The sequence below is a fragment of the Parasteatoda tepidariorum genome, chromosome 4 (genome assembly GCF_982258835.1).
Source record: "Parasteatoda tepidariorum strain Cologne lab strain chromosome 4, Ptep-v5.0, whole genome shotgun sequence".
NCBI classification, from domain to species: domain Eukaryota; kingdom Metazoa; phylum Arthropoda; class Arachnida; order Araneae; family Theridiidae; genus Parasteatoda; species Parasteatoda tepidariorum.
This window is the reverse complement of record NC_141758.1, coordinates 98,462,690-98,489,849: the sequence shown is the minus strand read 5'-3', so window position 1 is coordinate 98,489,849 and position 27,160 is coordinate 98,462,690. Positions and strand designations below refer to the sequence as shown.

Sequence of the window (27,160 nt, the reverse complement as noted above, 5' to 3'; positions counted from 1 at the left end):
ATTTCTAAATTTCTTCCGGCTTTATAAGCTTGTTTTTGTTTACATTCTGTCAAGCAGCTCATAGGGGAACTAACCATACTTTACTGCTTATATGAGTCAAACTGTAGTATTCCCAAATTGATTTTTCTTTCAAGTATGTGTTTCATTATTCTTAGTGCATCCATTGCTTTGGCTGTCTTTGTTATTAAATATATTTCAAAGTATTTTTCTAAGAAATCTTGGAAAGAAGATCTTGGTTATGATAAAGGATGGTTTGGAAAGGAAGAACAACCTCTTGATGATAGTGGTATGCACTTTCTCTAGAAATATTTTTGGGATATTTCCGTATCCTGATCTGTAGCGCCAACTACAATAGACTGCCCAGAAATTGTAATGGGCTGGTATATTATTGCCAATATTTATAGTGGTAGTTACCCACAGTAGCGCAGACTTGGTGATTATTCTGCCACAGATCACGATACGGAAATCTCCAATATTTTTCTTTATTATATTATAGGTTTTTACTAGGTTGACAACAGACTGGGGAGATTTTCGAATCGTGATCAGCGGCAGAATAATTGCCAAGTCCAGTCCAATTAGGCCCTCGCTCCTCCGCGAGAAACTTTAAAAAAAAAAAAAAAAAACATTAGGGTCACCCCTGATGTGTTTTGTTTTGTGGATATATCCGTATCGTGATCTATCGTGCCAACTACAATCGCCAAGATGCCAAATAGATTTTAAACTTGAAATTTTTAAAAAAAAAAAAAAACATGTCGATATTTGCCAGGGGGTGGCTATGAGTTATACCTTTCGAGTTGGCCCCTTTCTGCGATGTTTTTTTTAAATTTTTAGTTTCTCGCAGGCCACTGCCCGGAAGTTTCCAAGACTTGGCGATTATTCTGCCACAGATCACGATACAGAAATCTCCCCTTTGTTTTTATAAATTGTAAGTTTAAAATCTGTTTGGCAGTTGTAGAGTTAGCAAGACAAATCATGATACTGAAATATTTACACTACAAGTTACGTCTTCAAGTTGGTCCCCTTCTATAATGCTTCTTTTTGTTTCTAGTAGCCCTGGAGAAACTAAAAAAAAAAAGCACTGTAAGGGACTAACTTGAAGAGCATAACAATTTTTAAATTACCCTGTTAAACTATTTTATGTGTATATTTTTAAAATTATTTCTCTCATTATCAAAATAAGAGAAGAATGTGTAGTTTATGAAAATAACTAAAGGAGGCTAAAAGGCTCTGTGCATATTTTTTTCAAGGAAAAAAATAAATAAATAAATAAACTAACAAAAAATTATGAATTGTTAAAAAACTTGAATTTTTTTTCTTAAATTTAAACTGAAAATTAAAAGAAGATAAACATTTAAAAGTGGATTTTTTTAATGAAAAAAAATACATTAAAAAAATACTTTTAAAATTTAAAATCTCTTCAAAAATTCATTAATATAACTCCCCCCCCCCCAAAAAAAAATATATATATACAGTAGGGAACCGATTATCCGGAATGATCGGGACCATCGCTATTCCGGATAACTGATTTTTCCGGTTTTCTGAAAAAGCCGTTTAAATTATTGTTAAACCCAACTAAAAAAATATATATATTTGGAAATAATCTCAAAATGAGGAAAAAACGATGAAGTAATACACTAATGATTATTTCCAAAATGATGGGAAGGTAAACATCTTTCAAAAAAGAAAGAAAAATCCTAAAATCTTATGAGGAAAACAAAATATTTTTTAAAAAAAGGCGGGAAAATTTATCGAATTTCGTTCCGGTCTTTTGGTTTTCCGGTTTTCTGATTTCCGTATAACGGGTTCTGTACTATATATATTTATATATATACTTGTAAGAGTTAAACTAGCTGAGAATGATCCTAACTAAGTAAATATTAATCAGAATTAATCCCATAAACTTTCACCAGTGTGCCCGGAAACAGAAAGTGCCTGAAACTGTGACATATGTCATAGAACAAACGAAATCCTGCAGAACAATTTGTAACTTGAATAAGTGTCAGCGTTTTCTTGTGAAACCCCCTCCCCGCCCATCTGCCTCTGGTGGTCTTGCAGAACAATCCCGAACCCTAATCTCATACATTCTTCTACAGATTTTTAAGGCAACCCTTATTTTAATGTTCGGACATTCAAATCATAGGCATTTTATTAATAATTCATCATTATCATCATCATTAACAAAATTTTGTTCTTCAAAAGTGATTGAAAAATTAATAAATCAGGAATGTTTGCCTTTGTTTAAAAAATAATATAGTGTATCTGTGTATGATTCTGTATTTTAATAAATGAAAATATAGTATTTTAATGTAAAGTTTACTTTTTTTTGCTGTGAAATGCTTACAGAACATTTCTATAAATTAATAAGTCCTGTTGCAGAACATTTGAAAATATTCTGCTTATGGGCCAGTGTGTAATTGTTACTTGAATAGTGATTTAATTTTTTTTCAAATTGGAATATGAATGAATAGTGATGGGGCCGAATACCGAATATTCGGCCAAATTTTAGGCCGAATACTTACTTTTTAAAAATTTCTCTTTTGATTGTAATTAAAGTAATTTTCAAATTAAAAATGAAATAAATATTAACAAAATTGCTTTTTTAATCTTTGTATATTTAAAAAATTTTAACAACTTGATTTATTTTTTGTAATAATTTAAATATCTTGATGCCAATAACAAGGCAATATGGCTTTTATAAATCTAAATAATTAATAATAGCATATTTTAGTTAAGTTATACTTGTAATTTATATGCTATTTTATTTAAGATAAGAACTCATTACTTACTACTGTTAAGTGTATTCTTAACTTTCTTTTTTGTCAGAAAAATTATTAAAACTCAGAAAATTAAGAACTTTTTAAAAAGTTTCACTTTTGAAATTTTAATTTTGTAATTAAATAGTTTTCAAATTTTAAATTAAAAATGAAATAAATATTAAAAAATTTTCTTTTTTAAACTTTCCATATTTTAAAAAAAATTTAACAACTTGATGTATTTTTTGTAATATTTTAAATATCTTGATGCCAACAATAAGGCTTTCACAAATCTAAATAATTAATAATAGCAGCATAATTAATAACAGCATATACTTCACTATTTGGCCGAATAACTTCAGTATTCGGCTAGGCCGAATATTCGGCAAGAGGCCTGAATACCGAATAGTGGCCGAATATTCGTTACATCCCTATGAATGAATAGGCAGTGTTTGTAAGGGATGTCTGCTTATTTTTACAAAAAGGGCGCATTAATTGGGATCAAAGGTCAAGCAAGAAGGACCACCCTTCAAAAAACATTTAGGGAGAGCACTTTATAATGAAGTAATTGTTTGGCTTTGGATGTAAACTGTATCTTCTGTTTTTAGAGGATGAAGCCATACACAGCTTTAAAATAAATGTCTCGGATGACGTCTTGAACGACTTGAAGCGTCGTTTAGAAAATCCAAGGTATGAAACGCCCGTTAAAGACTCAAACTTCCGCTATGGCTTCAATCCAGATTACATGAAGGAAGTTGTGGAATACTGGAAGACGCAATATGATTGGAGGAAACAAGAAAAGGAGCTCAACAAATTCTCACATTTCAAGACCAGAATTGAAGGACTGGATATACACTTTATGCATATTAAACCAAATCTACCAGAAGGTTCTAAGGTGAGTGTCTTTCTCATCCTTCTCATTTCAAACTTAACTTTAGTACAGTCGTTCTCTGTTTAATTGTACATCAGATAGTCGAATAACATGCTTATACATATAAAGTTTAATTTAACCAAATCATTTTATATGAAACTAATGTTAAACTTCCCTGTTTAAACGGATATTTGTTGTCCCCCCCCCACCTAATTGCACAAAGAAGAGGTACTGAAATAAAAATAAAAAACTATTTTTGAGAAATGTGTCACCAACTAAAATGGAATTTCCATTTATCAGTTAAGATAAGGATACAATAGGTGGTCATTTTAATAGGCAGTTGGTCTAAGCAGGTGTTAGGGGTTAAAGTTGAAAAATTAATAAAGTTTTGCTGCCAGTTATACATTGAAGTAAAGGAAGGGGTTTTACCCCTCTTTGACTTACTTCACTCACACGCATCATTTAGAATGTAAAAAAGGTGCAGAGTGATTTGTTTTATGGTCCCCTCCTTGTGCGCTATTAGCTTTGATAAGAAAAAAGTACACACTAGTGTACAGTGTGTCTTTCTCTTAAGTAGAATAATCATTGCTTAATCTAATGAATAACTCTGAGTTGGTTGCAAGTAGAGCCGTGCTTGAAAAGGATTGATTTTAATTAATCTGAGAAAAAAAACAATGAATCTTAGTGACAATAAATTTCAAAAAATCTCAAACTAGAATAGCAAAAGAATTTGGAATTTCTCAAGTTTCGAGGATAAGGAAAAAAATAAATGAATAAATAAATAAAAAAAAATCCTAATGTATTTGAAAGGAATACGTAAGTCATAAAAGTCTCAGTAGAAACTGAAAGGGAAAATCTAATTTTGATAAATCTACGGATTAAAAACGGGTATAAAAAAATTTTAGATTTTTTCGGAAGGGATGAAATAATATTTTAGTATCTATATTATACTTCTCGCTAACATTGATTTATTTTTATGTAACTTTAAAATATTTTATGATGCTAACACAGACAGTTTTAATTATAATTGTTTTATTGATCATAAAACTGAGTTTATTTAATAAAAACGTTATATATTATGTATTAAATACCATTAATAGTAAAATTTTGCAAAAATTTAGAACTTAAGATTGAATATTGCGCTCACCTTTTAATCAAATGACCCGCTTAATTGAATAGATTTCGCTGGAATCAATGGTACAGTAATTAAAAATTTATGTATAAAAAAATACTACCGTATATTCCGGCGCATAACGCACCCTGGCGTATAGCGCGCACCCATAATTTCTAATAACTTTTTTAAAATTTTAAGATATACTCTTCGTATAACGCGCACGAAAATTTGGACTGTACATGTGCAATATCTCGTCTAGTATCAATAGATAACCAGAAAGCCTTTTAGTGTGGGACATGTTTAGGTCCCACCTTACAGATAATACAAAAAAATTGTTGAAAGAATGTAACACCGATATGGCAGTTATTCCGGGTGGATTGACACTATTAGTTCAGCTATTGGACGTATGCTTAAACAAACCATTTAAAGCCAATTTAAAAAAAAACAGTGAAACATTTGGACGTTGGAGGGCAAGAAAACCTTTACGAAAGGAGGACATATAGGTCATGCAAGTTTGGAAACAGTGTGCGAATCAATATTAAAAGTATGGGATGAAATTAAGCCTGAGATGGTTAGAAAATCATTCAAAAAATGCAGTATTTCAAATAATCTGGTCGGATCAGAAGATGACTGTTTATTTATGGATGAGGGTAACACAAATGATGAAGACGAAACAGATTGTGATGACGTGCCTGAAGAAATAACGGAAGACGAATATAATGAACTATTTATGTAATAATGAAAATCAATAAAGTATATAAGTAAAGGTATGTTATTTCTTTAAAATAAAAGTATTTTTCTATAGTATTTAAATTTTTTTAATCTATAATTTTTTATATTCGGCGTATACCACGCACCCGTAAATTCCAATGTTATTTTTTGTATTAAAAGTGCGCTTTATGCGCCGGTATATACGACCGGAATATACGGTAATGTGCAAGCAAACCAAAGTTTTTACTTTCCTAAACAAAAATCTTTCTGCAAGAACTTCATAAAGTTTTGCAACAATTTCGCCTCGATTCTGCTATGGGGATGACCTCACCTTGCATAGTCCACTGGATCGCAAGGGTCCAAGTATATATTTGTTCTGGTTTTTCATAAATATACATCATCATCATCATAGTTGGCTAGACAGTCCAATGTGAGCCAATGCCTTCCTCTGAAGATTTCTCCATGACGACTTCCGATTTATCTTTGATCTCCAATTTTTTTCATTAATTGTGAGAAAATTAGGCTACTGAGTCAGCTCATCTCAACCGTGGCCTTCCCCGCTTTCTTTTTCCAGCGGGTCTAAAAAGCAGTATCTTTTTCATAGCATTGTCGTCACTCATTCGAATCACGTGGGCGATCCAATTCATTCTATTTATTTTTATGTATAAAATAATATCAGGTTGTTTATAAATCTTGTACAGTTCAAAGTTAAATCTCCTTCTCCAGTTCTTTTCATTTACACTACCAAGTATACCCCGCAGAATCTTTCTCTCAAATATTGCGATACAATTTTGTCATTGTCCAAGCTTCAGAAGACATAAATATGCATGTTATTGTTTTTCTTCTTCTTAACAGATTAAAATTGTACCTTTGATGATTATTCATGGTTGGCCAGGATGTTTTATGGAATTCATGAAAGTATCTCCTCTTTTAACCACACCACGTCCAGGTTGTCCATTTGTATTTGAAGTTATCTGTCCATCTATACCAGGTTTTGGTTTCTCCGAATCTCCTCATCGAAAAGGCAAGTAAATTACTATAAATGAGTACAGGTAATTTTTATTATTTTAATTGTTGTATTTTTCCAGTTACAAGTTTTTATGATGTATTAAAAAAGAAATGGGAAAATATTTGCTAGAGAGATGATAATAAGATATGTAGGTTGATCCAAAATGACCCCACTTTAACATCATCATCAGCATTGGCACGACAGCCCTTTGTGAGCCTGGGCCTTCCTCCGAAGCTTTTCCCATTTTGCTCTTCTCCCAGCAATTGATTTCCAGTTCTTTACTTTTAGGATGGCAAAATCCTCATCCACACAGTCTTTCCATCTCTTTTTGGGCCTTCCTCTTGGCCTTTTATTGGAGGGGGTTGCATTAAAGACTCTTAATGCTGTTCGTTGTGGACTCATTCTCACTACATGCCCGGCCCATCTCATTCTACTTAGTTTAATAGATTTAATGATATCATCACGATTAAAGATCTTATATATTTCAAAATTATATCTTTTTCTCCAGTTGTTGTTATCAAGGATAGTGCCAAAGATGGTTCGTAGGACCTTCCTTTCGATGGCGGTTAATAACTTCTCTTCCCTTTTTGTTAAAGTCTATGTCTCTGAAGCATAAGTCAAACTGACTTGATTAATACCTTATAAAGTAAAATCTTCGTCTTTCTTTTTATTAAGTGAGATTTCAATAATGATCTTAAACCATAGAAGCAGCGACACTTTAACATATTCACTGCTAATATCGAGCTATTGTGAGAAAGTTATGACAGATGTTTAGTGAAATGCACTGAGGCAAGATGTTTCATCTGTGTTTTAGAATACTTATAAAAAATTTATATAGAAAACTACGCCTAAACTGTTGTACGCCTAAGGTTGTTTTTAGTTTACTCTTTGTTGTGTTCAACATTGCTTAAGCAGGGGTCTGTCCAGGCCAAATTTACTACCATTTAGCGGTACTTTCACAAATTCAACTTTAGGAAAAACGGTCGTTTCACAAAATACTTTTTCTTAAAATTTTATTTTTGTATCTCGTAAGAAACGATAAATCCATACTTTTTGTGTTGATTTTTTAATATAATTTTTATTTTTCACAAATTATGTCTAAATTTTCACAAAACCTTAAATTTATATTATTACACATATTTTTCATGCATTATTTGTTATTTGCAATTGAATCTATCTATATTTAAGATTTCATATTGAAATTAAATGTTTAAAAAATTTTATTTTAGGTTTGAATGCTCGTGCTGCTGCTAGAATTTTCATTTCTTTAATGGAAAGAATTGGTTACTCAAAGTTTTATGTTCAGGGCGGTGATTGGGGCTCTTGCATTGCTTCTCTAATGGCGAGATACTACCCTGAAAGGTAACAAAAAGCTTTTTCTTTTCTAATAAGTTGCTTAAATAATTTCCATGTTAATGTATTTGCATGTATTATTTCTATTTTTAAATATGTATACATGTATATAAGTTAAAAATATAGAGAAAGCATGGAAATTATTAAAATAAAATATTGATATATTTATATATTAAATTATTTATATATTAATTATTATTAAAATATTATTATATTTTATTTTAATAATTTTTCTTCTTCTTTTTTTAATTAATCTTTAATATTTTCCATGTTTTCCCTGTATTTTGAACTTATTTTATGAGTTCTATATACCTGCAGCTTATGCACGGTGAATAAAACTTTATAATTTTTTCTCGTTTTTCTTTTTTTATCCTTTTTGTCTTTATTATGATATATATATATATGTTCTGATTCCTCACTAAAAAAAGAATTCTTTTTGAATTTCACCTTGCATCCCTTGCAATATTAGACATTTCTGACAAAGCAAAGGTTTTTTTAATCTGTTTTAAGAATATGAAATGAAGCTAAGATAATACTTGAACATTAGTGCTGAAAATCAATAATAAATAATTTTAATGTTTATTTATAAAATATTTTTCTTTCTGTTGTTAAAGTTTTGTATGTGTGTGGAAGGAGGAAAAACAACATATGATGATACTCCATTATTTTAAAATATCAATAGGAGACATTCTTCATCATGAGTTAGCTTTAAATTAAAATAAATTGTCTATGTCACTGCTCATTCAGCACTGTTCAATTCCTACTCTTGGTAAAGATACTGAATGAGTGATCGAGAAGAACAATCTATTTAGAAATTAAAAAAAGTGCTACTTTTTTGTCCGAAATTGCACTAAATAGTGCACTCTTTTAGTCACATAATTGGAGTTGAATAATATTGAAAATTAAAAGATACAAAGCTTGCATATTTTGCCCTGTGTTTTCAGATACATCAACTAATTTAACTATTAATCCCTATTTTACTGTTTAACAATATTTAGCTTCAAAAAAATTGTAGAAAGATAAAATCATACTCTAGAGTGTTTAACTTAACTTATACTTAAACATTATTACAGGACTGATATAATTATGAAATATATGCAGTGAACGATGGTTTTAAGATCTTATTGCTAATTCACTTTATCCTGGCACTTGTAAGATTTAGTTTTAATTAGTTCATCTCTCCCAATAAATAATCATGTAGTAGTTTTAAAATTGTTGTACATTTTAATTAAGTACAAATTATATACGTAACATAACTAAACTCAAAACACTATTCAACAGATATCCCACATTATGCTTTCAAATGGCATTTTTATTAATAATTTTTATTTTTTCTTTACTTAATCAATCATATGTCACAGCTCAATGATAAGCACAAAAATCAAAAAAGAATGAAGCCATATTCCATTATGCTTAAATGCTTATTCGCGACAATATTTAGGGATTGAAATAGTTATCAGATGTTTACGGTAGATGATGTTTTGTGACAATTTTTATTTTGTACAAATTATATAATTTATAATTTTATTTAGTAGAAATTGATTTTAAAAAAAAATAGCAAATTCACTTCCTTCTGATTTCTGTAAGAGGCAAGATACCAAGACGTGCATTTTATTATTCAAAAATACTTGAGAATTTTTTCTACTCTACAAATTTTTGAAGGTTTCCATCAAACTTGAAAATTCACTTGTTTCGATGCTGCTGAATGGCTTTGTTCTGTTTGTGATTTTCTTGACATATTAAATCATGAATTGATAGACCTGATTGATTAAAAACAGAATATATTTTAAGTGACAATGAATTAAATTAATATATGTATGGGAGTATTATATCTTATGTTAAATTGTTTTATATTCAACCTAATAACATACTACAATGTTATGTCGCATATTTAATCTAATAACTTGTTATTGTTTTGAAATGAATAATCCTGAGATATTCTTTTTAATAAGTAAAATGTTTCATTAGCTTTAAAAATTATTAAGGTGGATTTCATTTCATCGGGAATAAAATTGTTTCAAACTTACACTCCGACTAAACAAAGCCATTTAGCATCATTTTAATGGAAAAGAATTTCCATTACAATGATGCTGAATGGCCTGGAACTCTACATTTGCCCACTGTTCAGTTCCTGGTAATGAGAAAGCCAACTTCCTGGCTAAAAAGGCTGCTTTAATTGTGCAAAGAATTTCTCGTCCTATGCTCTTCCATACTATTTAAAATCTTTTTAAAATATCTATTAAAGCCTGTGCTCAGGAAGACTTCTATAACTGTGTTTCCCAAAAGTCTGGGAAAAATGCCATCCCAAATTTGTGTAATGGCCCAAGGCGTAGAGCAGCAACTGAATTCCGCCTAGCGACTGGACATGACTGCCCAAGAAACCATCTTTATAGTCTCAAAATTGTTTCTTTCCCGATATGCACTCTGTGCAGCTCTGGAGAGCTCTTGGACTCCTGCTCTGGGCAAGATTTTCTCACCGAGCGTTATTGGGACGCTAGAGATGTTAGATTAATGAACTCTGTTTCAGCATTTTTTGTTGTTCTCTACAGGGATGAGATTTTTCCGCTTTTTTCCCTTTTATCTCTTGAATTTCAGCTTTTTTATCAAAAATTCGGATTTTCTAAAAATTTCACTTTTTTTTATAAGTATTCCACTTTTTCAGAAAATTCACCGATTTTCAAAGAGAAACAGAAAATTCAAACTACATAGCTACCAATCCTTTCTCATTTTTACTTATTTTAGCTATTTTCTCCCCCTTTTTCACGCAGCAGATAAGATTTTCCAAATTTTTTATCCGCCCTCCGATTTTTGTAGTTCAAACGACACTGCTTCTGACAAGCCTTTTAGAGGTCCCAAGCCTGGAATCTGCTAATATCTCGATTCTTATTCACACGATTTTAATATCAAACATAGCTTTTCATATTTGTGTGCTGCGATTCTTATTAACGCGATTTGAATATTGTACGTTGCGATTATTATTTACGAGATTTAAAAATCCGATATTGTGATTCGTATTTACACCTTTTTAAAAACCTATGTAGCGATTCTCGCAAGTTTAAAATTCAATGTCTTGATTTGCTCATGCGGTTTATAATATCAAACATTGATTTTCGTATTTATATGTGATTTTAAAATAAGGCATTGGGATTCGCATTCACGCATTCTAAAAATTATGCATCATAATTCTTATTTATGCAATCTAAGAATTACGCATCATGATTCGTATTTACGCGATCTAAAAATTATGAATCGTGATTTGTATTTATACGTTTTAAAAATTCTATATCCCTGTATGTATTTTCTCATTTTCAAAATCATATATCTAGTTTCATATTCATGTGATTTCAAAACCCATAATTGTTATTCATATTCACGCAATTTTAAGATCAACTATCACGATTCTTGTAAGAAGTACATTTTTTTAAAATTAGTTACTATAAAGGTGACTGTTTTTCTAAGGACGATTATTAGTATATGTAAGTGTTACAACATCAGAGAAACTGGAAGGGAATATATTCAAAACTTACATTCTGTGCTTGCAAAGAAGAAAAAATAGGATTTGTCACAAGATGTTTGAAGATGGACTAACGACTAAATGTAGAAAACATAAAAGATATAGCGAAAAAAAGCAATCACTTAAAAAGATATTTAATTTAATTTGTTTTTGGGGAAAAAGAGTTAATTAACTCATCATCAAAATTGTATTTATAATTGCTGTTATTTATGCTATAAAATGCAAAATTCTTATCAAATAAGAAACAATTATCTAAACAGTTGCTGATTGTCATGTAATTTTTCAAACTAAAATAGCAATTTTTGTATGTTAAGGAGTTACTATATATTTCTACTTCACTGTTATTGATATGTTTCAGAGGGCTGTAGTTAGATTAGACTATAATATGAACATAATGATTCGGTCCATTGTTAAAGTTTTTTTTTCCCAATATAATTTAAAAAGTAATATTACTGATAAATTTGCTATAAATCACATAACAATATTTATTAGAAGAAATGAAATATCTATATATATATTTCTCTTACACGGCACCAAAAAAAAGCCTCATTACAACTCCCCGAATGGCAACTTTAGAAAATCGACCAATGATTGCTGCTAAAAATGTCACATGGCAAATCTAGATGAGGTGGCTCAACATATAGCTCTTTTAAAAACGGAAACAATAACCAGAGTGAGCATTATCAGGTTGTTTAATTCAGATTCATGCACTAAAAACATGACAATATTTAATTTAAACTCAATTAGGAATTAATTAATTGAAGTGAGAATGCTTTAAAAGGCCGCTGTTGAATTGATATTTTTCTACTAGAAGCTACCTAAACGTCTAAAAAACGTCTAAGTGTTTGTATTGAATGCATTGAATTTTTTTGTATTTCGCGTTTATTTACGCATTGAATTGTCACGCTTTAAAATGCAGAATATTAGTAGGGCTTTTAAACGTAATGAAAGAAAACGTGTTCGAAGAGCCCAAGAAAGTATTGAGGAATGTTATGGAAGGCGTAGATTTCAGAGATCAAGTGCAATAATAACTGTTAAAGATGTAGTCAAGTTTTTAGTCATGGACAACTTTATGTTGGCCTGTCAAGAGTTAAGTCATTTGACAGCCTTTCAGTAATTGCACCAAGATGCCAAATCTATAATTGTGTTTTCAAAGAAATTCTAAATGCTTAGTGTTAATTTCTTAGAGATTTGCAGAAAAAAATGTTTTTTGGAAAAAAATTTAATTGAAAGTTCTATTGGCAGTAGGCAAGGGGAACTGACAAAATCAAAACACCCCGATTAGAAATGCAGCATGGCGACCTCCACGTGGTATTTCTCGGGTAATGCTAACAGCCATGCATTTTAATTTATTATATGTAAAACATCCTTATTTTGTTCTAAAATGCTATGTACTTTATCACAAATGTTGATTAATATAGAAATTGATTTCAATAATGCTGATCTCCAAAAAATATTTCATTTGGCGATAAAACAAATTTTTGTGTTCTTGAAAATGAAAGACTTTTTGATGGTTATTATCTCAGATAATTTATTTTGCTAATATGTTTCTTATTTAGCTAATGTTTTGATTTTTTCACCATGTACAATCTAAATAGCTAATATACTTTTTTAAAAGCAAATAAGAACATTGATAGAATTCTTCTACATAAGTACAATACTATGTCTTTGATGATAAAATACTATGTCTTTGATGATAATATACTATGTCTTTGTGCTAGAACATTGTGTTCATTGGCGAGCGAGCGCAGAGAGCCATGGTTCACAGTGTGATCACACCCACATAGGATTGCGTAGCAATTCTCGGGGGTTGGGGAGCGTTAGCGAGCAGGGGGCGGAGCCTCCTAGTAAAATAAATAAAATTTGATGCAAATAGTATAGAGAGTTTTAACACAATTTTCATACTTCTTTAGCTTAACTTCTCTATTTTTGTAATTTATCCTTTTTCTTTCATAGGTATTTAAATTAAACAGAATAAATAATTATTATTAAAATTTGCTAATATTTTAAATTTAAAAAAAAAAGTAAAATCGTTATTTTTAATTTAAAAAAATGTATTCGAAAATTGAGTAAAAAATAGCATAAAAACATTCTTAGCAATAAATAAAAGGAAATATTTTTTTTTTCCAATGCCCACCTGGATAATGACATAGGTCATACAGGCACCTGAAGGGCAGATTTGTTGGCCACTCTTTCAGGGACACCATATTAGATTGGCCAATGTTGCTCCCACAGTAAGGGCAGCTAGTTAATGTATATTCTCAGTAGTTTTAATTTGCTAAACCAGGTAGTTTTTCAAGTAATAATTGTCTCTTATGTGAACTGAGAAAAAATATAATTTCCAGCTTTATTTTTTCAATTGGTAATTTTTTTTTCACTAAATGTTAAGTATCAATGTAATCGTTTTTATAATAATAGATTAGTACACATAATATTATAACAGTATATTATAACAGACACCTCTTTAAATAACTACTTTATCTTTTTGCTTAAATTTTACATAATAAAATTTAAAAAAAAAACAATTCCATTAGACATTCCTGATGACAACCCAAAAATAATTTTATGCTGATGACAACCCAAACTTATTAATTTTATGCTGATGACAACCCAAAAAAACTTTTTTATGCTGATGACAGCCCAAACTTAATTTTATGCTGATGACAACCCAAACTTTTAGTATTATGCTGATGACAACCCAAAAATAATTTTATACTGATGACAACCCAAAAATAATTTTATGCTGATGACAACCCAAACTTAATAATTTTATGCTGATGACAGCCCAAACTTATTAATATTATGCTGATGACAACCCAAACTTAATTTTATGCTGATGACAACCCAAACTTTTAGTATTATGCTGATGACAACCCGAAAATAATTTTTATGCTGATGACAACCCAAACTTATTAATTTTATGCTGATGACAGCCCAAACTTATTAATATTATGCTGATGACAACCCAAACTTAATTTTATGCTGATGACAACCCAAACTTTTAGTATTATGCTGATGACAACCCGAAAATAATTTTATGCTGATGACAACCCAAACTTATTAATTTTATGCTGATGACAACTCAGACTTATTAATATTATGCTGATGACAACCCAAACTTACTAATATTATGCTGATGACAACCCAAACTTTTATCATTATGCTGATGACTATTTTTTTGATCATATACAGCTATAAGTTAGAAATTATCACTGATGTTATCTTTAAAATATTTTTGATTAAATAATTAAAATTTTTTCTCTCATATAAAACTAAAATTATTAAATTTATTTAATGAATTAATATTTGAAAAAACTGTATTAACATCAAATGTATTTATATAAATAAAAGTATAAATTTGGTAATGTGGACCATGCGAACTACTGTGTAATGTTCTTTATTGAATTTATCCGCAGAGAACACAGAGAATATAAAATAATTAAATATTTAAATGTGAGTGAAAAACTATGCTAAACTATGAAGCTATAAGTCAGAAATTATCACTGATGTTATCTTTAAAATATGTGCAAATCTGAATCGCTTATATTTAAAACAATGACTAACGCTTAAACAATCAGAAAATTCCATTGTTTTTCGCTCATTCCTGTTTAATGAATGAATGAATTAATATTTGAAAAAACTATATTAACATCAAGTGTCATCCACTACAAGTTTTGAAAAAAAATGTATTTGAACTGATGAATAAAAAGTATTTTATTAATGATTGAAAATTTGAACAAGTGAGAGAGTTGGGAGAGTGTGAACTAATAGTAGGAATTGAAAAAAAATTTTTTTTTTCGACCACTGCTCATTTTAATATTATGTTCTTTCTTTTTATTGTTTTCTGTTGTAACTGTTCATAATCTGTCATTAGCTATAAAATTAAAAAAATTATTATTTCATATCATTTTGAGTACTTCAAACATGTTGAAATTTTCCTTCTTAATAATTTTTGAAGCTAACGAAGTTTTTCCATTATCAAATAAAATGTTACAGTGCTGTTTCAATTCATCCATATAACCTTATACAGTGAAGTTTCATATTCATCCTAATAACATGTTGCAAGTTTATCTTAATAACGGGTAACAGTATTGCTTCGTTCTCATCCTAGTAATATGTCACAATGATGTTTCATTCTCATCCTAATAGCACGTTTTAGAGTGTTTCATATTTAATCTAATAATATATTATAGTGTTTTTACCCTGTATGGTTTCTTAATATCTTTTTTTTATGTTTATAATTTTGCTTCCTAATTATGTTCATTTATTTTATTGAAGGATCATTGGATTGCATGTGAATATGTATTTGTTTAACATGCTTTCTCTCGAAAAGCTAAATTTTGTTCTGCTCTTTGTTTTTCCCTTCCTGATGAGTCGTGAGGAATACAAACTCCTTTTTCCATTAAAGAAAACATTGCGCTTCTTTTTAGGGGAAACTGGTTACTTTCACATGAATGCTACTAAACCTGATACACTTGGTAAAGTATATTTTAAAAAAATAAAAAAATTTCATAGAGAAAGTAATGAAAGAAAATACTTTTTTCTTAATATTTCTAAATTATTTTGTTGTTTTATTTTATTATTATTTGGTTCTCTTTAATAAGGATTTATATATAAAGCTTTACATTTCACTGGACTGTCATTGTACACATATAGTAAAAGAAAATTTGCAAAAAAGTATGCCAATAGTTAGTATTTCCTTTTTGTGCAAAATAATTTCACTCTCTGATGATTTTTTTTCTTTTTCGTAATTTGAGTTAATAGATATTCAGACTTTTTTTTTATTTTCCCACTCTCATGTCAGTATTCACTGGACTTTAAAATTGACAGAATTAAGAAGTTGTTTGTAAAAGCAAATGAAGTATTTTGAAATTGTAATCACATGCTTTGCCATCTGTAGTCCCTTTGAAATAAAACGTAAGAACAAAAAATACTGAAAAATTTTCCTTCATTAAACTTAAGAACAATCCCACTATTTTTGAGAATATTTTGTGTTATTAGTTGATGTGGTTAATACAACCATCCATTGTTGCAAATTTCATATCATAGAAGCAAAAAATATTTAAATTTCTATGAAGTAAAAAAAAAAAAAATGGTAACTTTACCACATGGATATATTTTAAAATGCACTTTTTCCGAAAAAAAAGGGCACTATAATTCAAAATACCACAATAGGGTAGTAGAGAAATTTTTTGGGCCCTTATTGCTCTTAACCATTTGAATACCAAATTAAGAAAGGGTAAACAAATAACTTTATATTTAATAAATTATTACTTAAGAGCATCTAACAGTAAAATAAAGAGATAAGGTAAAAAATTTTTTTAATGTTTTTTGTAATGTTCCATTTTTTATAGATGTTTGGCAGGAGGCTGCTACATTTGCTTCACCTATGTTCCTATGTTCAAGACAAAACGCTATCTTCTTAGAAGATCATGAAACTGTGAAATATTTTAAAAAATGCAGAATAGTTAAAAAAAAATTGTAAAGCATAAAATGACTATATATTGATTCCCCTTCTTGATATTGTTACTAAATTATTTTCGGCTTTTTAATTCTGTTTGCTCATCAAATTTCACTTTCTTATTCAATTTTATAATTGGGCTTTAACTTTTTTTTACCTTTGTTTATCAGGGATGTAATTCTTCCGCGGATTAGCGGATTTCCGCTTTTTTTTTTCAGATTATTCCCGCTAAATTTCCTCTGAAATTATTATTTTTTTTTTTTGCACAAGTTAAAATATTTTATGAGGAATTAAATTTTCCGCGAAGCGAAAGTATTGAAGTCCTCATTCCCCCCTCAAACATTGATTTTCGTATTTACCTGATTTAAAAGTTGAACGTTGCTATTCTTAACCAGGCGATTTAAATGTCGTACATTGCGATTCTTATTTACGAGATTTAAAAATCCAATATCGCGATTTGTAATTACGCCCTTTTAAAACCCTATGTAGCGATTCGTATTCACGCGAGCTTAAAATCCAATCTTAAAATTTTGCGGTTGTAATATCAAATATCGATTTTCCTATATATACGTGCTTTAAAGATTAGACAGTGGGATTCGTATTCGCGCTATTTAAAAATTGCGCATCGTGATTCGTATTTACGTGATCTAAAAATTACGCATCATGATTTGTATTTTCGCAATTTTTAAATTCGATATAGAGTTTTATATTCACGTGATTTAAAAGCCTCATTTCGGGATTCATTTTCTCTTAATTTAAAATCATGCATGTGATTCATATTTTTATATTCATGCAATTTTAAAATAAATCATCGGGATTTATAATCACATGGTTTACAAGTTTAAAAATTGCACTTTGTTGTCAAATGTTTGTATATATATATATATATATATATATATATATATATATATATATATATATATATATATATATATATATATATATATATATATATATATATATATATATATATATATATATATATTCATTCTTGAATTTCCTCTTTTTTACTTTTCAACTGCTCCCATCCCTGGTTTTTTTATTGTAAGATTTTTCACCTCGTCTTCCCCAATATTACTTTTAAAAACAAAATTCTACTGGCTCTAAGTTATTTTCATCTATGTTTTCTGTATCAATTAAAACTCCTGGTTTCTCAGGCTCTAGCTGACAAATGTCTAGATCTTCCAAATCTAGATCGAAATATGTTTCTAACAAGGTCATTATTATCATGTATCATTATGCTTATCTCAGACTACTAAGTATAAGCAAAAGTTGTAAATGAGACGAATAAAAAAGAAACACTCTTTTCGACTCACTCAGTAACAACATATTTATCAGGGAAGTAAAATAAATCCAAAAATCAGAAAGGAAAAACTATCGTCAAAAATCGATTGAAAACACACATTTCGAACACATTGAAAAAACTCTTTGATGTTAAATTTTAACCCAATCAGAGTCAAATAACTTAGAATTTAACAATCCCCTAAAGTAATTACCTGGTCAGAACGAATTTCTTTTCATAAGTTAGAATTTCAACTAAAGAGAAAAACACTGAGTATTAAAATTACATATTTTGCTAAATTCTAAGTGTTCTGTTTTGATCACTCTATTATCAGCTACTGCAAATTCATGTAAAAAAAGTTGAATCTGAATGTGTACACAGGGAAGACACTAGGCTTTCAAAATCCCGGGTCCCTGGGACCCATGACTTTTAAAAAAATGGGTCCTTTTGAAAAAAAATGGGTCCTTTACATAAATTTTTAAACAAATATAATCTTTCTGAAAAATACTTAATAGATTATTAGTACATGAATTATAACAATTATAATGCTGTAATATGCTAATATTGAAATATAATAGAAAAATAAAATAAAACAAAATCTAAATTTATGTAAAATATTTTTATTAGTGTGCTTCCCTCTCTACTTATTTACACTGCTTCCCCCTCTACGTATTTTACAAGACTGAAATATCTTATGTGCTCTTATAATTACATCTTGGGAATTTGACATATCTGGCCCTTCAAGTGTAATCATCATTAATGTTTTCAGTTTTCCTTCAGATATCCTATTTCGAGCACATGTCTTTATTCTTTTCATGGCTGAAAAGCCTCTCTCAGCATCAGCTGATGAAATTGGCAATACTGAGGCTATCTTTGCTAATTTAGAAAATTCTGGAAATTCATCACTATACTGTTTGATGAAGATTCTAAGAAAGTCTTTCATACTCATAGATTTAAAGTTTAATACGATCTGTTTAAAATACTGAAAGTTATTTTTAAGTTTATCACCAGAAATCAATTCTCCAAATGTTCTAATCAATAAATCAATATCTTCTGATCCATAATTCAGTAATTCCTCTGAATTCGTTGGATAATTAAACGGGTTTAACATCGAATCTAGTGATTTTAATACATCTAATGACTCCGCTGGGAAACGAAACTTTAAATTACCTACAACTTCAGATATAAAATTAGACTTAAAATGTTCATTTAAAGTTTGCTTTCCAAGTTTTATATTCTGATAAACAACATCATCTTCATCATTAGTACAATTTTCAATATAATTATTTTCATGCTCCCCCTTATTACCTTTAAGATTCTCTAAAACACTTATACAACTGGATACCATTACATTCACCTTAGAGAAAATCACATTTTGATGCTGAAATAATACATTTAATTTTTTTACTGGCTCTAAAACGTCCAGTATGATCGCAAGTAAAAATGGGAAATTGGCATTCTTTATTTTTGACAACAAACCTTTTGCTTTTACAGAGTTTAAATCGTTCATTTTTTCGGCGATATGCTCAAGTGCCTCTACAATGGACCCAAAGCACTGTATTACAGCGCTCACCGCTTCATACAAGCTCAGCCATCGAACATTTTTGGGTTCTTTCAATTTTATTTCCGATATTTCATTTATTTGAAAAATTTGACGTAGCACAGATTCTCTGACAGGACTATCATCGAAAAAATGGTAAAGTTGCTGCAAAGTATTCTCCAGGTCTTTAGTCTGTTTAATATTTTTCGCTGCTTGTGACAAGGCCAAAGAAACCCTGTGAGCAGAACAGTGAATTTGCAGCAAATGCGTTGCACCAGCAGTCTTTAATCGCACACCAACACCTCCTTTACAGCCAGTCATTACTGCTGCACCATCAGTGCCAAGACCAACAATTTTATTTAAATCAATGTTTAATTTTTCCATTGTAGATTTTAAAGAATTGACAATTGTATCAGCCTTTCCATCATTTATGTTTAATATGTCCACAAACGCGGTTTTACCATACCCATCTTCATCTATGTAAGTTAAATACACAATAAGTTTTTTAAAATTTGAAACGTCACACGACTCATCACAAATTATTCCGAAAAAAGATGATGGTTTAAATTTCTGTATCAAAAGTTCCTCAATAGCTTGGGCGGATGCTGATGTCATATCAGAGATAGACTGTTTAGATTGGTAAGTACTAGTCTGAAAATTCACCCCATTCATTTTCTGAAATAAAAAAAATATATATGAATATTTAAAAAAAAGGGGGGTTTTAAAATTATTTTATCCAAACATGTGTCGTAATAAATATAAAACAAACAAAATAATAAAAAATTTTTTTAAGTGTAAGTGAAAAAAAATAAATTATATTAATAAAAAAATTACAATTCTAAAATTGAATTATATATTTTGCAGTGTACAAAAAAATAATTAACTTTAAATTTCTTATTCATTGTAGTCAATTTATTAAAATTTAATCTAATTCATAAGTAGTTGCAAACCAATTATTGACTTTTTTTTAAAAAAAACAACTTTTTTTTAATCACAAAAATAAAATGACATAATTCATTTCTTAGAGGAATAAAACTATTATAAGTTTTTTTAATCAATTATTTTATTTAAACAATCATTAAATGATGTAATCTACACAGAATCTATAAGCACTACAACGAAGATAAAAACGGTAAAACCATCAACCTATCAATAAATCCCACGAAACTAAAATTCAAACTTTTTATAGAGAAATCTTAGCTAGAATAATCATACGCATTACAGAGAAGAAAAGATGGCGAGATTCCATTCTTATTTAAGTATTATAAATGATCGGCCCCTTTAATGAATCCCACAAAAATAAAATTCAAAGTTTTTATAGAGAAATTTTAGCGAGAATGAAAATACAAATCACGTGTAAGACAAAATGGCGCAATTCCTTTATTTAATTATTGTAAAAACGAATCCCACAAAATTAAAACTCAAAGTTTTATATAGAAATCGTAGCTATAAAATAAATACGCATTACAGCGGGGACAAAATGGCGCAATTCCATTATTTAATTATTCTAAACGATTTGCCCTTTTTAAAAAATCCCACAAAAAAAAAATCCAAAGTTTTATAGCGAAATCGTAGGGAGAAAACAAATACGCATTACAGCAAAGACAAAATGGCACAATTCGATTCTTATTTATTGTAAACGACCAGCCCAATCAATAAACCGAACAAAAAAAAAAACTCAAAAATTAATAAAAATACGCATTACAGAGAAGACAAAATAGTGAAACTATGTTCTTTTATAATTAATTATTTTTGAAAACTATCTTTCTGTTTTTTTTTATAAGGAAACCCTAAAAGAGAAAAAGTGGCGCTTATTTGAATAATTGAAAGCTGAATTCCGTATCATGGCCTGTGGTGCGGAAATACAAAAATAATTAATATTTATAGCATTAAATAAAATATATCCTATTACACTTATCTAATTTATACTTAAAATGACCATTTAAGTTAATATTTAAAAAAGAAATTTGACACGTGGTCACGACTCAAACCGTATAATACGGCCCTTGCGTAACTGTTATTTAATTACTTGTATAAACATAAAAATTTTTGTAAATTATAATTCTTTAATAATTAAAATAAAAACTTACCTGCAATTCAATTAATGCGGGGAACTTAGCTTCTGCTATTTCTTCTTTAGCCATCCAATAGACCGTTCGCATTTGTGAATAATCTTGAACACAATTAGCAATTTGTTTTTCAGATGACACTTTAAAAGACCGTTGCTGTTCTAATATATTAAGAGCACGTAAATGATGAGCAGAAGAGTCTTTTCCCGATGTGTCAATATGCCGGACTAGTGCGCTACGTTGAAAATTCTCACAGCCAGTGGTGAATGCATTTTTTATTCGTGCCTTGCGACATATATCACAAAACATTTTACCATTTTCGTAGACTAACCAATTAAATTCAGTTTTCCACCTAATATTAAAGTTACGTACTTTAGGCATCGTTTAATTATTGCACATGTATTAATTATAAAACAAAATTAAAAGTTTGGATGCGTAGGTCAGGTCATTAAAAATGTTTGACTCTAACTGAACTAAAAGTAACATATAGCTTAATATAACGGTGCGTAAGTACCTCCTTCGAAAATAAAGGGTAAGGGGCCACTAAAAATGTGATTGCATGACGTAGGTATTAAATAACCAATCAACCCTAATCTTTTACGTGTGTACTATGATATTTTGAAAATAAACCCCTTCAACCTCTTTCTTTCAACTTGCTCATTCGAGGTCACTTAAATCCAGTACGGTCATTTCTCCCCCATTCAATAACACCTGCGCCCCTCAGTTCCGATGACGTCACTGTTTTCAGCAGAGAAAAGAAGTTTGGGGAGAAAGTCTTGTAGGATGTTTCCTGCTATAATGGTCAACATTTTGAGTCATAGAACTGGTTTCCCACCTGTGTGTCTAACATGTGTTGGTCTAACTCTGGAGACAGGGTTTTTTTTTTTTTATACCGAGGATGCATACCGATTTATTTTTTGCGTCCCAATTTTTCGATTTTATTAAAATGTTTCGATATCAAAGATTAAAAAGTCGGGAAATTTATAAACTTTCTTCAAAAATTTACGCGTCCCGCGGGACGCGTAGCGATCATTTTTTTGCGTCCGATTTCAATTTTTTGCGTATTTTACGCGCTATAGCGCGTAAATGTCTTCACTGTGTACACCACCTTTTTCCATTTAAACATCACTATACCTAAGTAACATAATACCATTTGAACAAAATGCTCACCACATAACTCAACGAATCACTTAAAATTAAAAAAAACTTACCCTTGAAATGCCACTGTTCCAAAAATGGAACATATGATTTTAAACTAATGTTTTGATCGTAAAATTTTTAATTTCATGCTTAGCAGAGATCCTTTTTAAATTTTTGTAATTATTGTAGTTGTTTTTAATTATTATTAATTATAATATGATCAATTATGCTACAAGCAGGATAAAAATTTACAAATTACATCAAATTTCGAAAGTTGTAGTAGAAGTTACAAGTTAGAGCAATAGTTTGCAAATGCGGCATTCAAATGATGCCTCAAATATAATTATGCATGAAGAGAAACTATTTATGTTTATTTCAAATGTTGAGAATAAGGCCTATTCTCATTTCTTAGCTAAAAGTTTATATATATTTGATAAATTAATCATATTGTTGCAATCACACTATATTTTTCAGTTAGCATTATACCTTGAAAGATCTATTTAGTTGATAGTACAAAATCAAGATTTGCTTCAGAAGAAGGAAAAACCACAAAGGTTTATCTGATGCATAAGGGTTGTCTAAATGAAAGCAGCATTGATGTTATGATGACAGAAAGATAATAGTGCTGATAAAAGATTTATCGATTTTCCTAGACTTTTGTATATGTTGGCATACATTTTATTACTGATTTTTCAGTTATGTCATTTCTTATATATAAAATTTATTGCATATCACTTATACTTGCATATCACTTATATCATTTATAATGTAAAATTTATTGCATATCACTTATGCTTCAAACTACAATTAATTCCTTTTCTCTCGCTTTTTGTTGTTGTATTAATTAGATTCCCTGCTATTTATAAAATTTTTCCTGACTAATAAAATTCGCCCAGTGGCCAGCCTGTATACTAAGTAATGCCCAAATTAAGGATTAAAGTAAGCAGAAGTAAAGATTACAGTTCACTACTTTGAAGATCCTAATAATCAATGCCAAATTTCAAAGTGATAAAAATATAAAATGACTTGAAAAAATTACAAAATAACCCACATTTAAGAACGAAGTTCATTTTCTCGGTTAGGTTACCTTTTATTTAGAAACGAAAGCTGATAACAACAGTTCAAATTTATTTGTTACTTTACTTTTTATCATGAGTGAAAATTTTCCAGCACTGCAACCTCACTTTTGTATCATTCATTCATGTACCCATCTTTCACATAAAACGGTTTTATATGTAGAACAATTTGTTGAATGTAATATGCTAATGTTTTTTTTTTTTTTACCTTATTGGGGAAAAAAAAATGACATACTTAGAAATTCTTAAAACCATTACAATTCCACAGAAGTAAATTACATCATGTTTTATATATTTTAAAAGACAGTTGGAAATATATTTTTTTTCTTGCAATTACGACAATTGTGGGTAACTTGTAATGTTTACTTATTAATCTGAAGGAAATAAAATTGGTTGCATTTTATTTGCAGGTTGTGGCATGTCGGATAGCCCGATAGGAGCGGCCGCTTACTTATTGGAGAAGTTTTCTGTTGCAACAAATGCAGAGAATTTGGATTTGCCTGATGGTGGCCTGACTCAGAAATTTTCTCTCGATGAACTTCTTACGCTAGTCATGATCTATTGGGTTAACAACAATTTCACTTCTGCTGCAAGATTTTACAAAGAAAATGTACCTGAAATGTTTAAAGTGATACATGAAAAGTAAATATTTTCTTTAATCAAAAATGTAACATTGAGTGTGAATAACAAATAATATTAATATATTGACTTAGAAAAAATATTTCAATAAAGTAATAATCAAAGACCTACCTAATTAAAATTTGTAACTTTAAAGGATAAGTAAACAAAAAAAAGTAAACCATGTTTCAGTAAACCAAAATTATGCGCTTAATTTGACACTTTCAAGAAAGAAAAATTTTTGTTTCAGAAAAAAAAATGTTTTGTTTCCTTATTAATGCAGTTTTGGCTAAAATATAATGCAATATGATCAAAAAGTATGATATATATGAGACATCAAAAGTATGATTTTTTGGTATATAACGCCACAGATATTGAAAGTATTGTTTCACTTTTAAAATTTGAATTTTTTAAACCCTCAAAATTTTAACAAAAACTTTTTAATAACGATTTGTCCAAATGAAGTAAATTTAACTTTCACTTAATTTAAATTAAGTTTGCCGCATGTCCCCCCCCCCCCATTGTACATCCTCCACACTGTGAATCACAGATTACAGTTCATTCTAAACCTTAAAAATTCCAGAAGGCAAGAAAAAGAATGACATCATTGCGAGTTAGGTAAATTTTTTATTTATTTTAATAATATATTTATTTTTGTATTTCCATTGCCCTCTTTTGTTAACATTTTGTCAATTAAGGCATTTACAGGGCAGATTTTTTTTTACCACTCTTTCAGGGGCATCATATTAGGTGGATCAACGTTGCTCCCGCAGTAAGGATAGATAGTATAGAGAATGAAAGAACATCCATGCCTTGCCTGGGATTTAAGCCCAGAACAAGGCCAGTTCTTTGACCCCTACACAGATCGGTTGGCCCATATTTGAATCTAAATTGTTTCTTAATTTTAAGCAATCTTCTTTTTTGTATTATCTTCACCAATTTATCATTCTTTGTGCAATGCACATAGTTTGAACTATCATCTTTTTATGAACTATTATCTTTTTTATATTCCTCTTATCGCCAAAGGTAGGCCAACGACAGAATAAAAAATAAACTATAGAAATTTTAAAAAATTATATGGAAATGGCTGATGAAGAAAAATAATTAACTGTAATAAAGCCGACAAAACTTGGAAAATGATCATTTACGGCAGCATGATCACGAATTTAGCATGACAAAAAGTGATTACACAAATTTAAAATTCATGTGTCATATTATCAACAACCTATTTAAAAAAAAAAAAACATATGGAGACAGACGAAAAAGCAAGAAACGATCGGAATCTTTTTAAATTGAGTGAATCAAAAGGTGATCATTTAGTTTATGATTATTGATGCAACTTTGGCTAAGATATATTACAATATGATAAAAAAGTATGATACATAATGGTGATTATTTATTAGTTTGGAAAACCACATGAAAAGGGTGTGCAAAAATGAAAAATAGCTGCTGGTAAAACTTTTAAAAAGCAACATGGAATAGTCGCAAATTAAGATAATTAAATTTAAAAAAAAACATAAGGGTATAACAAAATAAAAAAATTGAAAATGTATGAATTATTTCGGCAAACTATTAAAGTCAGTTGTTTAAACATCTTTAAATGCACATTAGACATAACCAGTTTAAAAGTTGCTGTCTCATAGTGCTGTGTAATTCTAAACTCTTTCACTCATTACTTTATTTAACTTATTATATTATTAACTTATTATACTCATTACTTTATTAACTTATTATTACATAGAAAACTAGATTTCGGTTGCCCTTTAAATTTTTTCCTTGTGATAAACTATACAAATTAATGGTGTTTGCATGATAATCAAACACTTTTGTTGGAAAAAAATACTTTTTACACAAGAATATATTTTTAAAAAAATACATAGTGCAATGTTGTTTATTCTTAGTCTTTTATTCTTAATACAATTTATAAAAATTAAGATTCTCAAGCCCCCCGGGCATTGCCCTTATGTGTTCCCCATGCATAAAGCACCCTTATGTGTTCCCCATACTGTGATTGACTGCTAGTAAAAAAAATGCATAACTTATAATTTGAATTCTTTTGCAGAGTACCAGTGACTGTTCCAAGTGCTGTCGCCCATTTCCCTAATGAAGGATTAATGCTTCCAAAGCTGTTGATGTCCCAACAGATGAAAAATCTACTCTTCTATACCCACATGCCTAAAGGAGGTCACTTCGCTGCCATGGAAGAACCAGAAATCTTTGCAAAGGATGTCTGGAGATTTGTGGAAGCAGTGGAAAAATCATAATTTTATATCACTTAATGCAACAATCAATGTCGCCATTTCCGTAAAGAAAAAAATCTGAGATGAATAGCAAATGGGTGTTGTTTCAAGAAGAAAAAACACTCAGAATAGGATATGATGGAAGAAAAATTCATTTCATCTAACAGTTTACTATGTCATCAACGGAAAATATTTTATCTGGAAATTTTGAAACTTAGTTTCCATCAGCCTCAAAATGGGTTGTTTCTTGCATTAAGTCAAAATTTATATAAATTTTAAAAGACTGGTGATTCCTATTGTATACTTATGTTGAATATGTTACTGAGTATTATTTTTGTTAGGCTTGCTACTTATTATATTCATATTTATAATTGTATTTTTCTATTAAAATAAAATTATTTAAATTTCT

The 27,160-nt window shown here is 29.4% G+C and overlaps 2 protein-coding genes across 2 annotated transcripts; one reads left to right on the top strand and one right to left on the bottom strand.

The window, feature by feature from the left end:
- Positions 1 to 16: 16 nt before the first annotated feature.
- LOC107455325 (epoxide hydrolase 1) lies at positions 17 to 27,160 on the top strand. The gene is made up of 7 exons (XM_043052899.3): positions 17 to 286; positions 3,362 to 3,648; positions 6,305 to 6,473; positions 7,688 to 7,820; positions 15,604 to 15,803; positions 24,304 to 24,535; positions 26,574 to 27,160. Exons 1-7 carry the CDS (start codon positions 136 to 138, stop codon positions 26,773 to 26,775), a joined length of 1,374 nt encoding a protein of 457 aa, XP_042908833.2. The 5' UTR covers positions 17 to 135; the 3' UTR covers positions 26,776 to 27,160.
- LOC147812069 (uncharacterized protein C17orf113-like) lies at positions 18,608 to 22,209 on the bottom strand. The gene is made up of 2 exons (XM_087161781.1): positions 21,699 to 22,209; positions 18,608 to 20,283 (listed from the first exon to the last, which is right to left on the bottom strand). The coding sequence occupies exons 1-2, from the start codon at positions 22,056 to 22,058 to the stop codon at positions 18,709 to 18,711; spliced, it is 1,935 nt and encodes a 644-aa protein (XP_087017907.1). The 5' UTR covers positions 22,059 to 22,209; the 3' UTR covers positions 18,608 to 18,708.